This window comes from Theobroma umbraticum, unplaced genomic scaffold (assembly GCF_002168275.2).
Source record: "Theobroma umbraticum cultivar Fairchild unplaced genomic scaffold, ASM216827v3 scaffold_147.0, whole genome shotgun sequence".
In the NCBI taxonomy this organism is placed as follows: Eukaryota; Viridiplantae; Streptophyta; class Magnoliopsida; order Malvales; family Malvaceae; genus Theobroma; species Theobroma umbraticum.
In genome coordinates, this window is record NW_018397259.1 from 1,832,469 (window position 1) to 1,850,696 (window position 18,228).

Genomic DNA, 18,228 nt, shown 5'->3' on the forward strand with positions numbered 1-18,228 from the left:
TTTAGAAAAATGAACCTATCAAATAATTGATGGGTTCAACTTAGAACCAGGTTTTCTTCTTTTTTCCCTGCAAAGTAATAAGATTCCAATTCAAGCAATAACAAAGCTCATAACAACTACCATCCATCTTTTGCTATTTAAAGATATCTGAAAAAACTCACGTTTTTTCCACCATGTTACTATCATGTTCTTCCTCTGATCTACATGTTCCTCTAGCAGTTGATTCCACACTGTTCGACATCAGGGCCAGTTACCTGAGTGGTAAATGGGTCAATTCGAACCCATAGAAGTGAGAAGATAGAAGCAAGGAGAATTGCCCACACAACAACAATTGTAGGCATCCGATTCTGCCGTCCCATCAGACCCTTAAGGAATGGATACAGATGAATAATCACCCAAAAAGCAAAAAACAGTTTGCCAAAGAGAGGACCCCAAGATTGATAACCACTGTTGATAGCATAGGAGACTCCGGCAACCACTCCAACAAGATTAATTATCAGGAGGGTGGTTGGAGGAATAAGTAGGGTAGTCCACTTGAACACATAGAGCTCAGCAAAATCTCCATCTTCATCGGATGCTTTGGAAGTGACAGTAAAATTGGTATCAATCTTAGCAAGGACTTTCAGAAGACCCTGGAACACGGCAAACAGGTGGGCTGATACGCCCCCAATAACCCAAAACTGTTCATTTCTCCACCATTCATCAATCCCTACCCCACTCCACCTCATCTCCAATATACCAGTGGCAAAGATGGAAAGAAAGAGAGATATGAACCATATGCTTGCAATATTACTGATCTGCAGATATATGACAGGTCACAAATTTAAACTCAGCTGGTGTCCTGTCAGAAAATAGTTGCAACTAGAAATGATTTGATAAACTTAGTTTCTGCCATTTGGCAGAATCATGAAAAAGTATTAATTATTCACAAAATTGGGTGACAACAATTGGAGATCTTGTGAATCATGATATATTCTTTTAACAAGTTCCTCTAGAAAATGTCAAAAAATTGAGACATCATATGGCAGTAATCTATTATTCAATTAGAGTTCAGAAAATATTAAGTGATTTGTAAGCGTCAGCATTGAGGAGGAAGCAAATCTTTCAACAAAGCTGAAACTGATATTGTACATACCTGTGGAATAATAAACTTCCCAGTGAGCAGACAGACGGCAGGCAATGTGCAGTAGGCAAGAGGGAATGGCTGTAATTGGGTAAATAGTGGTATTGACATAAGCAAATCTTTCGAGCCATTTCAACCTTCCACCGTACCCATACCATATGGGGCAATGGCGACTGAGTAGAATTTCAACTGAACCTAAAGCCCATCGAAGCACTTGATTCAAACGATCTGAAAGGTTAATAGGAGCAGATCCTTTAAAGGCAGGGCGTTGTGGCATGCAATAGATCGATCTCCACCCACGAGCATGCATCTTGAATCCTGTAAGGATATCCTCTGTAACTGAACCATAGATCCATCCTATCTGCAAAACATAAATTTAACAGAATAAGCCCATGTATGATGAATAAAATTGATGGAACAATGTCAAAAATTTAAGAAAACCACAACATCTATCATTCAGCTTAAACAAGAAAGGCACTGTTAGCCCTCCATCCCCAAAAGAGTTTATTTACTTAATTAATTTTAAGGAAATAAACTGCATGCAAATGATGTTCTCCTCAAAACACTGCATCCTTACGCTCAATGTAAAATTTTCAGAGAAGTTGCTTCTCATAATTGAAAAGCGCATTTCTTATTTCCCATCATAGCTACTAGCTCAAAAGTTTTCTCCCTGTAAAGGAAACTAACAGAGAGTTGATATAGAAGGGAAAAGCGCTACATACCTCACTTCCCCAATCTGTCTTGTCCTCATATCCACAGCTAATGACATGAATAGCTTCTTTAAGAAGGGATTCTGGAGTTGCAGACTGTGGAACCCCACCATTTTCCATAAGTGTTGAAGCAACAAAAACTGCTGATTGACCAAACTTTTTCTCTAGGGTCATCTGTGACATAAGCAGTGAGTTCTCATCATTGAATCCAGCTCCTACATTCAATGCAAAGAATTATCAGTGTCACACCTTCAAAAATGTTCTTCAAAACTAAAACCAACACATCATAGTTGCGTTATTTATGACATTGGATATACATAACAACTCAGTAGCACAGACAAACAATCAACATAAAATGTCATAGTTGCATTATTTATGACATTGGATATAATTCACAATCAGTAGCACAAACAAATAATTAACATAAAATACACATCAGGCAGGTATTCAATAAGAATTAACATGTCACTTTCTCAGGAAATATTTCAAAAAAACCAGACATTAATTAAATCTTTCAAGCAATTGTAGAATCCCATAATCCATCAGAAATAGTTAGTATATTTCTACTTAAGCATAAACATGAGTGAGTAAATGTTAAGTCAGGATTGAATAATACAACCCTCAATGAGAAAAAAAAATAGATAAAAGTATATTTTGAACAACTCCAAGATGCAAAACAACTTGATTCCAATTAACACCTAAAAACACATAAGTTTTATTTTTCAATAATTGGTTTGATTCACAGAAAACATAATGCAGCTCATTATCTATCAATGTATTAAGAAATGAGACAAACATTCAAGATAAAGAAGCAGAGTGACTGTTGCAAGACAAATATCAAAGATCAACATTATACCTTCTACACCTTCTTCTATATCTTCTAGATTATATATTGGCACAGTAGAATTCACATTCTTTCCTGATTTCTTCTTATTGGCATCCTTTCTACTTGTTTTAGAACTCTTCTTTCGTGATCCACCAAAGCATGAAGAAAGTAGTCCTGGTTTTTTATGCTTAGGCTTGAGAGGAGGTTCATATCCGTATAGGGCAGTTCTGTTGAAGACACAACCCGTACCCACATATACAGGGCCTTGAATTCCATCCAGGCCTCTTAAATTTATCTAGACATTCATTAATAATTGGAAGAAAAGAGGAAATTAACACTTGTGCAATGTAATGCAGGATCATAAAATTATAAATTAGGATGTAAAAAATTGATGGCGCACACAGCAACAGAGCTTACATCGAAGAAAACAGTGTTACGATTGGCATAACGATCATTTTTATCTATCCCGTCAAATCTTTGGGGAAACTGTACATAACAAACTGACTTTCCAAGATTGGGATCCATCATGAAACACATAGCTTCTCGCAATGCCCTGCTGTTATTTATGTAATGATCACAATCAAGATTCAACAAGAATGGTCCATTGGTGAGAACTGCTGAAACACGCACCTGATATTGATGTGTAGATTGTTAAGTTGTGTACATGCCAAAACACAAGAATCTCTAAGACAAAATTACTGACTACTTACAAGTGCATTCATAGCACCAGCCTTCTTGTGATGCAGAAATCCAGGACGCTTCTCACGAGACACATAGACTAATCGTGGAAGCTCATTACCGTCAGAATCAAGTCCTCCACTATGACCTAAGAAAACCTGCCAATTATGCAGTAATAATAAGTCATAAGCTTCAAACCAAGAAGGGAAGCCAAAATCAGTCTTTCTGGTGTGATGAAAATCAAAATTTGCACATCATGGAGAATAGAACTAGAAAATGCAGAGATAACAGTAAGAGTAAATGTAGAGTACCAATAAATTAGCTTTCAATTATTTGATTCAGATATTTAGCATATAATACATACATTCAAAAATATCTTGACATCTTTTTTTTTTTTATGGGGCTCAAAAGAAACATCTCGCTTCTCAAAACTAATTTTTATATATAAAAAATCTAAACCAAGCATCATTAAGAAGGCCCTTCCTGCTGATGAACACAATAAGCCAGTTCTAATTAAACAAACCTGGATCATTCCAGGATGATCCCTGGTGTTATTTCCAGGCCAAGGAGTGCCATCTTGCATGACCCATCCTTCATCAGGAACTTTCTGTGCTTTTGCAACAAGTCCATTAATACGAACTTTAAACTCTTCATATTCTCTCTGCAACAAAAGTATAGTTGTTGAGAAAAACAGTGTAAATATCTATTACCATATCAGAATAATTAAATGTAAGTAGATTTTTCTACCTTCATAGCTCTGCGTTCCTTGACAAAAGCTGGTTGAACCTTATCCTTTAGGTAGTCAATCTTTTGTGCAAAATACCATTCTGGCGCTCGTGGTTCAATGCTGTATTTCTTGGAGAAAGGAACCCATTTTCTAGCAAATTCTGATGTTTCAGACAGAGCTTCAAATGTTAACATAGCAGCACCATCATCTGAAACATAGCATGAAACTTTGTCGACGGGGTAGTCAACTGCAAGAATGGATAGGACTGTATTGGCTGTGACAAGTGGAGGTTCCTTCAGAGGATCAACTGTACTGACGAATATGTCAACAGCAGCCAACTGGGATGGCTCTCCTTCTCGGTCATATCTGTTGGAAATCAAAAAAATTCATTAGGACTTCAGACAGTTTTGCATCATTCAAGACCTCATAAGTGGAGTAACTACCTCAAAGCCAGCCTGTCAAGATATGTCTCACGGTTCACAGGAAGCCATTTAGGGAACTGATCCAATATCCATGATATTGCAAACCATATCTCACAAATCACAGATATCAACCACAAAGCATAGGCATTGCGAACTGGATTTGTTATACGATAGTGCAGGAAAATGCAGAGAATAATGAGCCGCAAAACAATGACCATCCTATAAGGGTTGATCCTAGAGGAAGGAACTGAGACTTTTCTAGATAGAGGCTGGCGGGCTTCATCATTTCTGCATTACAGAAATATATATTGAAGATTAACCAAAAAAAAAAAAGAACATAAAACATAAGTAAAAACTATTATTCTCTAACATATAAAAGTATGCATAAATCAAAATATAGGGAAAAACTCAGACGAATTTCTACAGTTACGCTCCCAAAGGAGTAGTGTTAATTGGAAAGTATGCATTACATACAATTACTGATTACCAACGTAGCACAAGGCTTGCAAGCTTTCTGGTGAAACACTAGCTACATAATAGCATCACTTGTGATGTCTATGTTTGTAGGTGGAAACAAACATGGTTACAACAAGATACTGCACAACTTAATATATGCATACACATCTACGGTTCATCCTGATGGGGACCATATGAAAAGAGCAATATGTTTTGAAGAATACTTCGATATCTCAATACAGCAGCTTGGTATTCTATATTTATCAAGTCAAATTATAAGTACACATTACCTTCTTGATTCTATTTTAGCCAACTGGTAGAAAGAAGTTCATTGACACATGCACATGAAGAGAGAAGAAAGAACTGGATAACAAAAAGCAGAAAGAGGGAGAAAGAAAGCATAAATTTCAGATGAAGTGAAAGGATAGAATGATGATTGGCAGTTGATAGAGATATGCCCACAATGAATGAACAGGAATATATAGTGAAAAAAGTGAGATGCTTACAATATAGAATCATCCATAGCTACATCAGTGCTGGCATCAAAATCTCCACCTCCCCTGCCTTCAGAAGGGGCATTACTAACACTCATTGGAACTGCATTCTTCTCGGGCTTTATCTTCCAACCATCAATCCTCTCCTTCCAGGCTACATTGCCAAACCCTGATGACCCAAACTCTCTTGCAGGATCAGCCAACCTAATGTTACCTGTGGAAAAAAAAGTTATCACTTCATTGTAGCATCCAGCAGCAAACCAAAATAAAATGATGCCTTCTGCATAATGGATTAGATCCATACCCTTTCCCCTGATCCCACTTTCAGGAGATGCCATTGAGATTCTTGCAGGAGATGCAGCAGATAACTCCCCAGAAACCTAAAACTCAAAATCAAAAGAAATTATAGTCTCAGATTTCAGAAAAACAAGAGAAGCAAGAAAGAGCAAGAACAATTCCTCAACCTACCGAACTGCCATTGGTGAGAAAAGGAATATGGTTAAGGGGGACTTCTTTATCATAGTTGGGGGGTGCCATGTCCTCCCCTCGGCTATAATTTGTATCCCAGCTCAGCGTTCGCTCTGCCTTCTTATGCTTCTCACCTTGTGTCCCTGCTGTATGATTTGAATTGTTTGCTACATTATTGGCACCAGCATCTTCCACTTCTTCCCCAGCAATTGGAGGGCATCCTAAAGGTAAAGAACATATATACATCACTTGTTTGATATATATACTCATGAAATAGCATAAGACAGATGAAAGTTCAGATGATCTAACCTTTATGCCTCTTGTACTTGGTCTTGCATTGAGGACAAGATTGGGTACCATCTTTTCTCTCATATTCGTAACATGGACGGCAAACAGGAAATGCACAAACATGGCAAGCAACAAAGGGTTCACTATCAGCAGTCAGACCAACATTATCACTGCAGATCTGGCAAACTTGTCCCCCCATTTTACCGGATTTAGACTGAGCAAGCAATAAAACTAAGATTCAGATATGTTTTTCTAGGAAAGAAGAAGAAAATGTAGTTATAAGCAGTCATTTGTAAATACAGCAACATAGTTCCCAAATATAAAGCCATGGAATAAGAGCGGGCCACTTCTAGTATAATGAAATTTTGGAACATATGATCCCACTGTTAATTATCTTCTACTAAAATAAGTGAACATCATAAAACATTTTATAGAATAACTACGAAGCAAAGCTTCATGAATCAAACAAGTAAAATGAAGCTAAGAACAAGATCCAGAACCTAAAAAATAAATCAATTAACAAAATCCATTAATGGAATATCAGAAAGCTCAAACAAGTAGAACCCATTTAGATCTTTAAGATAACTAGCAAAAGACATGGCAGATTCTTAACAATGGATCAAAAATGAAACAATTCAAATAGGAAATCTGTTTCCTTTTCCTCACCCCACTTCCAGAGATCCAAACAAGGCAAACGAAGATCACGTTTTGGATATAGAAATAACAAAAATTGGAAAGAAGTAGCAAAATCAAAAGAAAGGAATTTGGAGTGTTTTTCCACTGACCACTGAATCTGCTGCTGAATCCATTTGGTCTCCAACACCAATGTCTGAAAACCCAATTCAAATGCAAGCCACCGGATCAAAAAGAAACACCAAAGACTAAAACTTCATTGAAATCAAACTCAACCCAGAATCAAGAATCAAAAATCAAAAAACAAAGAATCAAAAAATAAATGTGAGACAATTGTGGTCTGAAACACCCCCTGCCCCTCTCCCCCTATAAGATGTTTATAAGAAGAAGCCGTAAAAAAAGAGCGGATGGGGTCAATCACACCGACACCAAGGAAGAGTCAGACAAGGCCAAAGTTGCAAAGGTCCCATACTCCCTATTTCCTGACTCAAAAAACAGTTTCTTTTAGTACAGTTGTGCTGTATTTCCTTTACTTTCCAATTAAAGAAAGCTGCAATGCGTAACTACCACTTCAATTTGAAGTGTTGAGATTGGAGGACCTTTTTTTTTTTTTGTCGTTTTGCTGCCACGTTGTACTCTTGGGCTCCCACCAGAAGGAAGAAGTGGCAGTGTGGGGTTGTACAGTGACGTGTGCCGTATCTTTGATGATGGCGAAAATAGATGTCTAATTTTTGTCTGTCGGTTGGTTCATTGCCATCCTTTTCCTTTTCATATTTCATTCAAATTCTAATTCCAGTTCGGATTTCAATCAAATTTTATTAATTTGATGATTAAATTATTTAAAGGATAAGTACACACAATAATTTATAAATTTTAATAATTAAGAATTTATAATAATTAAATAATAAATTTTTATATATACAAAATAAGTTTAATTTTAAAATTATGAAATCTTTCGTGATTTTTTATGAGTTTTTTTATGAGGTTTTACAATGTTGTATGCATATAAGAAAAAAAAACACTAAGTATCATAAAATAAAGAATGTTTCGTGAATTTAAATATTAGAAGATATGAAATTACATTTTGTATTGAATTTTGAGTTTAATATTTTATATTTTTTGTAATCGTTATATTTATAATGAATTTTTTTTTATTAATAAATATAAATAATGAATACTGATTTATTTACGTGTTTATCTCAATTCTATTTAAAGATACCTTTACTTAAAAACCTTAAAAACTTTTTTTTTTCTTTCTGAATGCTCTGGCCGACACGATCCAAACAAATGTTTTGACGACCTTTTGCTTGATTAAGATGGCTCATGGGTAGCCTTAGTTCCAAACGCGGTCTTGGGTGTTGACATGGGTTTATTTGGCAGTCCGACGTCATTATTAAGTGTGTTAGCATTCTCCCTAGTCAATTTTGGAATGCTAAATCTCAAATCAATATTCATCAATCATACAAATGCTTACAATATACATGAATATATATATATATATGTATGTATATGTGTTATTGATTTATTAATTTATTGATTGATAATTAGTGTAACTTAATACTCCCAAAATCACTTGCCTACATACATTGAGTCCACACGGGATGTCCCCTTGATTCTGATCAGGCAATCATGCTTCTCTCTTCCAGGGAACAGCCTGGAGAAACATTTCCTATCATTGTGGTTTGAACATTGTTGCATGTTGCTGTGGTTGCTTCACCTCCTTCTTCTCCTGTAAGGTTAACATCTTGCAATGTGATCCCCTGACACGGATGGCTCTTACTACAATCAAAATATATGGCCACATCTGAAGCACTAGTCCCTTCAATATTTTGGTAAACCACGTTTTGCACTTGGACTGCTGCTGGCTGCAAACCCAATTAATCAAACAAATACTTCCCGTCAATATCTATATGAGTAAATGGTATCAAGTCCTCGTGTGTTTTGTCACTGGATTAATTGTTATAGAAATTACTTACTTGTTCTTTGCAGGGTTTATCCTGGTCGCAGTAGTTTTGGTCTATTATTATTGGGTTAGTCACATTGTTCATTTCCACATTCTGAAATCTGATATTGTTTGCAGATCCAGACCCTCCCTGTATCAGAGAACACAAAATGAATTTTAACTGAGTGATGGTGGAAGATGCTTAATGCATGGGTTTGAGTATATATCTGCTAGGACTAACCTGCCATGTCTTTATCCTCACTCCATTTGAGGTTCCAGAAATCTTAGCTCCATTTACAGTTACTCCCGAAACATAAGCTCTTGAATTTCCTTTCCCTAAGCTCCCAATACTGAGCTCACCATTAAAAAAAAGATTAGAAAATGGAACCTAATTGACTTAATAAAAGAATTAAGAACAAAAAAATTCTTCACTGAGTGAAAGTTTTGTGAACAACATTGCTATAAGAACATAAAGTTTCAGACCTGATTCCATGACCAGGCCCACAAATTATGTCCTGGGCCTGAACCTTCTGGGATCCACTTACGATGGAGATACAATCATCACCTTGGATAGATATAAGCATGAACTAGTTAGAAAGACTCTTGTGGTAAGGAGCTAAAGATTAGTTGAATGATGAGTATTACTTAAGTTTGATAATACCAGTTCCAATAGTGCTGCTTGCAATGAGGATGTTTTGGGTATTTGTGACATGAATTCCATCAGTGTTGGGGCTATCTTCTGGTGCAGTTACTACCAGATTGGAAGCTTCAACATCCACACATTTCTCAAAAGAAACATGCATTTGCTGCGCATCTTGGACCTTCAAGTTATTCACCACCAAATGTCGGTTCTCGTAAAAGGTCAAGGCCTGTCAAACCGATCCATATATCATAATTTGGAATGTAATAAAGTAGAATCAGCTGCTGACAAAGAAGAAAATCCCTACTGTAAGAAGATAAAACATAGAAGAACCCCAAGATTTTGGCAATTTGGTCTAATATGTCGCGTATCCAACCCTTAAGACAGTCCAAAAGAAAAGGTTACAAGATTCAGTTTCAGATCCTGTCCTGAATTATACCCAAAATTAAGTTTGTTACATAAAAACAAATGTACGAACCGTCGGGGCTCCCTTGCAGGGCTGTAATCAAGGAAAGAAACAGGCATTGTCAGCCTAGCCTTGGGTCAGCGAGTAAATGATGAGAAACTGAAGAAGTTTAACTCAATCGCTTACTCTGTCTTTATTTCTTTTGCATGAGTTCTCCCACCATATCTTCCCATTCCCGTTGATAGTTCCACCTCCTCCCACTACTAAATTCCGGACACCATCAAAGACAAGCCAATGCCTGGAATCCTCCTGGTAGTCTGATTGGTCATCAGATGCTTCTATAGTTCCGTATATCTACACGTTTTAACATTGCTTTATCATATATCTCATTAAATTAGTTACTACTAGGCTTCAAACTTATAAGTTAATATTGCACCTCTCTCTGTCTGTCTATGTATATACCATACAAAATAGGCCTCACCTCTACTCTAAGATTAGATTTGCAAGGACCAGTGAATCTGATTGGCTTAAGACGGTAGCTCTTTTCTTTAGGCACCAGGAGAGAGACTCCATCTGTAGAAGAACACGCTTGCTCCCAAGCCTTCTCGAATGCCTGACACAGTTCACGAAGAAAACAAGAATGGTCACATTGGAGAGGAGAACTAAATATAAAAAGTACATAAAAAGTATTAATTTGCATGATTGCTAAAATCAGCAAGCTTTCATAGAGTAATCCAACAGCAATTTATGTAAAAAAGTACAAATTACAACTCATGTCTAGATGTTGCTGTAGTCGGTTAATCAGAGAAAAATTCTGTGCCTGTAAAACCACAATATGATTTTAAGCAAGTACCTCTGTGTCATCACTTCCATCACCTTTAGCTCCAAAATCATCAACACTAACTGTTTTAGATGCAGGTCTTCCAGGACCAGCAGGCAATGAAGGGTAATTTTCATCATCATCATCATCAAACCTGTGCAGCTTAAGATCCTGAGTTGTCTGCTTGAAAAAGCTCTTGAATTTGCCGTTCCAAATGGAGCTGAAATACGATGGACTTGCTTGAGCATTATAACTAGATGCTTCTCCAAGGTGATACGTTGAGGACAAACAGAAAAAGATTATGGAAAATAGGAGGAGATGTCTCTGTAAAGTCATTGTTAACAGCAAAAAATGGAAGGAGCAGAAAACTGATGAGATGATTGTAGTTGTTTATGGTAGTGAAAACCATGTAATTATGAGCTTATATTTATATGGAAGGACTGTGACATCTTTGAATATCTCTTTATGCACTCTTATGCATAAAGACCTAATTTCATGGATATAATCTAAGTTTTAAATGTGCAGTATCATTCATTATTCTTTTATTTAAAGGTCTGTAACTTTGTGATATCTTTTAGTTATCAGATATAACAGAGTAATTTCTAGCAGGAAAAAAATGGAAACAGAGTAAATTCTTAGCCTTCAAATCTGCAAGCAAATCAAATTAATGCTAATGGACTGCTTATACATGTAATATTTAAGTCATAAACGTTTGCATCTAATGCATGTGAAGTATAATATCTTTAGAGTTTCTAACTATTAATAAAAAAGATTATATGTCTAAACTTGACCATAAAGAGGTTTTAACAAGTGAAGAGTACTACTAGGCCAGATTTCTTTTTTTCATATGAATATATACATTTGACATTTGACATCACACATTTGACATCTATAATAATCTTTGAATAGTTTTATGCTAATTTAAAGTAATTTGATACTTGGAATCCATTCTTTGACAACAGATGAAGTTAGGTGGAAGTATCAATGGTGTAAAAGAAAAAACTTCTCACTTGCTTTTTCTAGCATACTTGGGACTTCAAAGTAGCGTATAATTGTAAGATTTTTTGAACTTTTTCAAATGATCATCCTAAATCATGTGGCTGAGGTGATAGTTTAAGGGTAAGTAAACCATATCTCCAAAAATGATATGTCAAGTTCAAATGTCCCTCCTTGGCAATGAAGTGGAAAAAAAGAGATAATTCTATAGATAATATATGGCTGATAGGCCAGGCAAGCTTCTCATTGATCCATTACTTGTTTGATTCATGATGAACACATGGGCTAATTCCATCTATTTAATGAAGAAGATTTGCAGTCTTTATGACCGTAGCCAAGGGAAAAACTAATTAGTTTTCAGTTTCAAATCGGCTTTGATGTGAAGGGATTCACCTGTAAGCCACCACAAGGCAACAATATAGAAATTTAAATTTTATTAATAAGGCAACCAGATAATCAGATTTTACAACAATGTTATTACAGTATACCCTACAATAGTACTAATTTAGGTAGTCAGCCTAGCCATTGAATTGAGAAACAATCTCTGTACGTTTGTAAGCGATTCCTCCAAGCAGTTCTAGTCCCAGGTAAACCTGAAATAATCCCAGAAATAATTAGAAAATTATAAGACAATAGAGATTTGAAGCATCTTAATAGATAAAGCAATTGTCTCACCTCATGCAGATTTCTTCTCTTGTCCTTATCTGCAAACTGCACTGCTGAGTGGACTCCTAAACAAATAATCTGGATTGTATTATTGACATACATAGTACATAGTATTTTACATGTCAAGACCAGTCTCCTAATTGATATCCATCCCTCTCAAGGGCATTGTGGGGAAACATCTTCTTCACTCAATTTAACATTGTTGCAGACAGCTTTGGCAGTTTCATCTCCTTGTTCCTGTAAGCAAACATTTTGTAGCACAAGCCCTTCACAAGGATGACTCTCACTGCAGTCAAATTTTATAGCCACTTCAGAAGCACTAGTCCCTTTGATGTTCTCGTACAACACATTTTTCACCTGAACTGCAGAGCTCTGCATAAATTAAACGAATCGAATTTTTTCTGATTAGAACCAATAGTAGATTACTCTTTCTGCATAAATTAAAGTTATTACTTTGATCACCTGTTCTTTGCATGGTTTATCTTGATCACAGTAGTTTTGATTAATAATGATGGGGTAGGTCACATTGACCATTTCAATGTTTTGAAATTTGATGTTGCTTGCACTTCCTGACCCTCCCTGGTGATAATTTATTATAGAAGATGAATGTTAATGTCAACTGGGTAATTAAAGGAACCTGAACGCATATCATAGAAATCATTGACAGAGCAGGACTTGCCTGCCATGTCTTGATCCTGACTCCATTTGTGGTTCCAGAGAGCTTAGCTCCATCTACAGTCACTCCTGAAACATAAGCTTTCGAATTTCTAGATCCCAAGCTCCCAATACTGAGTTCATCGTCACAAACAGACATATTTAAGTACATGAATATCAAGAAAAATGGAAAGCAGGACACTGATACATATGTATCAGTAAACGAACATGATGTGAGTTGAGATTAACGTCCAGGTTTCGCTTAGTGATTGTTAGAGATCAACTCTCCTTATCCAGCTTTTCCGGAATGTATAAAGAAAGAGAAGAAAGAAAAAAGATTAGAGGGTTGAGTTTCAGACCTGATTCCATGACCCGGGCCACAGGTAATGTCCATGGCTTGCACATTCTGGGATCCACTTACAATAGAGATACAGTCATCACCTTCAGTTAAGAACAAAAATGAAAAAAGTCAAAATAAGGTAGTACAAAGAATCGAGCAAAGTAGTTAGAATTATGAATGTGGTTTGTTTAACGAATGGAATACCTGTTCCTATGACAGAGTTAGTGATCTGGATGTTTTGAGTATGTGTAACATGAATCCCATCGGTGTTAGGACTTTTCTCTGGTGCTGTTACCGTCAGATTTGAAGCTTGAACATTGGTGCATTCATCGAACGAAACATGAATTTGTTGTGCATCTTGGATGTTCAAGTCTTTCACTCTCAAGTTTTTGCTTTTGTAGAAGGTGAGTGCCTGAAAGACGGTTTCCAAAACGATAAGACTCTAATAATGAAATGAATGTGACTCAAGTAAATAATGGCTTTCGACTACCAAAAACTAAAGTATGAACCAGTGGCCTTTCATTCAATGGCACCAGCTCCAAACTATTATATGTTTCTGCTGGTCTCTGGGTTTAAATTGATTCTGTCCCTGGCCCGGCAATGGTAGGAAAATGTCCAAGCTCGTGTTAAGCCTAGTCTAACTCAAACCTAAAGTTCTCTGATGGGTGAAAATCCTTTAGCCCAACTCAAACTTTATGAACTGAAATATGGGTCCTAGCTCTGGGTTTCGTCTGGATTTTTATTATTTCTTTAATTGCTATGTATGTATGTATGTATGTATGTATGGCTTGATTACATTGAGTTTAATTTTATGGCTTAGATTGGAGAAACAAAATTAACACGAAGAACAGATGGAATTGAATCACATCCAACTACGCACCAAATCATATCATAGAAGACTTTCTAAATTTCTAAATGTCTTTTATATGAGTTTTTACATATATATGAAGCATGTAGGCTGGTTATCAAAGAAAGAAAAAATCACATTGAACTTAACCAAGTAAATATATTTGAATAAATATATGGTGCAAACAATGATTTCCTTCCTTAGGATCTAAAGGAAAATAAACAAATACATGTGTTTACTTAGGCAATCAAATTGAAATATGTTATGAATCTCAATTTTACAGTTATTTTTGGGAGAATTTAAGAGTCAATTAGTATAGCTTGGTTGGCAATGGCATGCATGAGTACTTACTACAAAATAACTAGAAAATTGTATTAACCTACCGTTGGTGCATCCTTGCATGGCTGCAAAACAAAGAAAGAAACAACAGTAGTCAGCAAAGAAAAGAATATGATAAGCAAACATCGAGAAAACTTTAGGGGGGCTAGCCGCTAGGCTTACAAGATCTTTGTTAATTTTGCAAGAGTTCTGCCACCATATCTTCCCATTGCCATTAATATTTCCACCTCCTTCAACTAGCAAGTTATGAACGTTATCAAAGATAAGCCAGTGTCTGCTATCTTCCTTGTAGTCTGATCTATCATCAGATGCTTCTATGGTTCCATATATCTGAAATTTTACAGCAGCAGTCCATTAATGCTTCAGCTGATCGTTCATGGTTAAAATTAATTAAGCTATTGGTTTACAATTTTTTTCAGGCTTACCTGGATTGTAAGATTAGACTTGCAGGGACCTGAAAATCGTACAGGCCTAAGAAGATAGCTCTTTCCTTCAGGCACCTCAAGAACAACTGTACCCTTGGACGAACAAGCTTCCTTCCAAGCCTTCTCAAATGCCTGAGGATCAGCAAATTATTAGAAATCTACATTGAAAAAGAAGGGTAAAAAACCCATAAATGTTGGCGCTTTGAAATTCTTTGAAAATGAACCCTTATAAAGGCATGGTTTTCATCATTACTTTCTGCTTAGAAATGACTTGCCTGGAGCACTGGACTCTCCCTTGTAATGGCAAAGTACAAGATTAATTAGTCTAAGATAATCTCTAAACTTATTTGGCACTTAGATATAAAAATAAATCGCATCATTAATTAGTTGATTTATAATCTTTTTCTGATATATGTTTCATTTTTCATTCTTAGTCTAAAAATGATTTTTTTTTATACGTGACATTTTAAATGTAAAACTCATTTATTTATGTTTTAACATGCTGTTAAAATATAAATAATATATTCATCACATGTATGTACACCTAAGTGTCGTGGGATAAAATTTATCCATATTATATACATATTTTGATAACAAGTGTATTGACTAATAGATAAAATTTGAAACAAATTTAAAAGATTGCAAATGAAAAACTTGAGTTTCTAAATCATGAATTGAAAAAGAAATATTTTGGAAAAAAACTCATGAATCAATGACATATGGACGTTAAGAACAACTCAAGCACAATATATTATAGACATTAAGAACAACTCAAGCATTAAAGATTTTGAAAAAGGAAACAAATGTTGATGAAATAGCTAGCCATGCATATTTAAAGCAATGAGAATACTCATAAAAAGTACAAATGCAAAAAAAAAAAAAAATTCAATGAATTATTTCCATGTTATGCAAAGTTGAATGTGCACTAACCTGGGTGTCATCATGTCCATCACCAGTAGCTCCAAAATCATCCACATTAACTGTTTTAGTTGAAGTTGACGTGATGATATCCACTTCACCAAACCTGTGCAAGCTAAGAACTTCAGCGCTTGGCCTGATCAAGTCCTTAAACTCGCCATCTTCAAGGGTGCTGACATATGAAGGGTATGCTTGCGGATCATACCCAGCTACCACTTCTTTATAGTAATTATAACGTGGGTCCTCTTTCAAGGCGTTGTAACGTGAGAATAAGGAGAAAACGATTACGAAATGTTGGATTAATTGTCTAATTTGTAGAGCCATTGTTTCTTGATTTGTGAGAGACAGGAACAAACTAAGGATACTAATCTGAAAGATAGTAGAGAATGGATTGCCCTGATGATGATATTAAAGCTAGAAAGGATTGGTTTTGTGAATTACTTTTATGACGAGATTCTATATTTATAGGGAAAAAATTTGAGAAAAGGGAGAGATTGGTTAGTGTCTTTGGGCAAGGCTCTCTCTGGAGGTATGGTCTAGGATATGAGAGATTGAGACGAAATAATCTCTTGGGCAGCCTCTGACTTTTGCTCCCAAAATATTATCAATATCTACTATTTTATATATAAAAATTGTTCAAATTTCAACCTCATGAATTAACTTATAATGTGCTCTTATAATTAATTTGATAAAAGAAAGAATTAAATAACAGATAACTGCATGTTGGGGGCTCAAGAATTTGTTATATATAATCACTTTTGGCCTTACTTCGAGAGAAAATGATGATGATTGAGATAGCAAAAATTAACCAACTTCTTGTTGGTTTGCCCAGGAAGTAGAACAAGTGAAGGCGTGATTAATTTTACAATATTTTAGGTATAAGATAGTCTTTTAAGTCACCCTTGTCACAAACCATGTTGTCATATGGACATGCAGACATCCTTTTTACTTTGTAGTTTCCAACTTGTCCTAAAATGATCATCCCTTTCAGTCTGGGCAAATGCATGGACTCAACTGTCTGAGAAGGAACCTGAATCGTGAGACACCGGAGGGGGTATTATAAGTGCGCCATCCCTTATCCACCTTTTTGGACTTCATGCATGAACCTGTTGTCATTTTGGATATCCTTTTCGTTTTCTACTTTTATTGGGCTAGTGCATGAAAATTCCTTGCAATATACATGTATTATGATTGGAAATTAAGTTGAAACTTACTAGGTTTTCTAGGGCATAAATGTTTATCATATTCCAAAATGTTAGGAATTTTGGAAAAGCGTGCCTCTCTGATACACCTTTAAGGCATGTCATTAGCATCACAAGGTGTTGAGGTCATACGTCGGTGGAGTAAGGGAGATGGCTATGGCCTATGGGAACTTGCAGCAGCTTGTCAATATGCATGATGAAAGCAAGACTTTAGGGAAGCCCTAAGCAACTATTTATGCTAAAAGATGTTTATGGTCTTCCACCAAATGATAGTGAACAAAGAATAAGCAATCCATAAATCAATAGCTTTAATTCAGTTACCAACATTTGGAAAGCAATCCTTGGACGACACATGTGATCTCTCGTAGTCGCAATCCCCTAATTCCAATATCATAAAAGTTTTATTTGCCGTAATGCTCCTTCTTGTATAACAAAAGAAAACATTGGTTTGGCCAATAGTTTTCCGGTGGAACAAGGTGGTATGGTACAAAGGAATTCTATTACATAACTGCCTTATCATTAATTTGCTTGGCGACTTGACTAATTCAGATATAAACAAAAAATCTTAACAACTCCATCTTACTGGACACATTCATTCAAGTACTTTCTCATTGCACCAATTTGATGGGCATTAAATTCCTTTGATGGTCATGCCAACAACACCTAATTTGTACCTAAACTCAGGTTACATTCTCTTGCACCAATATTTGAGTAGATTTGGATAAAAAGCTTTCCCATAGCCATATATAAACATTATATACTCACTACCTTTCTATTTTATTCTCAAATTTCACATTCTATAGTACTCTTTTGACTCTTTGAATGTACTGGATTTTGTTTATTTATATATTTTACTATTTTAGAAAGAAATCATATACCAACCAATGAACCAAATGCTCGAATATTTGTTATCTTTGTTTTTAATTATTTTTTTTCAATTTTTTTGTTAGTTATGGCATTATCATATAAGGAAAACAAATGTATGATTTGAAATGCCTGCACTCATTTGTTTCAATCTATATACGAAGAAGAATTTTTAGAATTGACCCTTCTTATATTAAGTTATTGTTTCCTTCAAGAGATTTGATATTGCCTTTAAGCAATGCAAGGCACCAAGATGACTAGATAAAATGTCTTGCTTATGATAAAGCTAAGGACATTAAGTGCCACAAATGCCAATTTTTCTTGATATGGCTTGGCAGATTCAC

At 35.6% G+C, this 18,228-nt stretch overlaps 3 protein-coding genes across 3 annotated transcripts; all 3 read right to left on the reverse strand.

Annotated features, from left to right (window-relative positions):
- Positions 1-57: 57 nt before the first annotated feature.
- Positions 58-7,317, reverse strand: LOC110415690 (putative cellulose synthase A catalytic subunit 8 [UDP-forming]). Its single transcript, XM_021427384.2, is given in 15 exon segments — positions 58-797; positions 1,136-1,196; positions 1,198-1,484; positions 1,846-2,048; positions 2,690-2,954; positions 3,077-3,289; positions 3,370-3,495; positions 3,861-3,998; positions 4,085-4,430; positions 4,508-4,774; positions 5,449-5,650; positions 5,741-5,816; positions 5,905-6,125; positions 6,214-6,406; positions 6,978-7,317. Coding segments are annotated over 15 exon segments (3,207 nt in total). The 5' UTR covers positions 7,002-7,317; the 3' UTR covers positions 58-212.
- Positions 7,318-8,444: 1,127 nt separating this feature from the next.
- On the reverse strand, positions 8,445-11,042 carry LOC110415692 (polygalacturonase-like). The gene is given in 10 exon segments (XM_021427386.2): positions 8,445-8,690; positions 8,802-8,918; positions 9,009-9,117; positions 9,251-9,332; positions 9,429-9,636; positions 9,886-9,906; positions 10,000-10,167; positions 10,295-10,426; positions 10,667-11,009; positions 11,011-11,042. Coding segments are annotated over 10 exon segments (1,458 nt in total).
- A 1,044-nt stretch (positions 11,043-12,086) lies between these two features.
- On the reverse strand, positions 12,087-16,234 carry LOC110415691 (polygalacturonase-like). The gene is made up of 10 exons (XM_021427385.1): positions 15,831-16,234; positions 14,901-15,032; positions 14,638-14,805; positions 14,520-14,540; positions 13,494-13,701; positions 13,309-13,390; positions 12,975-13,083; positions 12,758-12,874; positions 12,305-12,667; positions 12,087-12,222 (listed from the first exon to the last, which is right to left on the reverse strand). Exons 1-9 carry the CDS (start codon positions 16,140-16,142, stop codon positions 12,452-12,454), a joined length of 1,365 nt encoding a protein of 454 aa, XP_021283060.1. The 5' UTR covers positions 16,143-16,234; the 3' UTR covers positions 12,087-12,222; positions 12,305-12,451.
- Between the last annotated feature and the right edge of the window lie 1,994 nt (positions 16,235-18,228).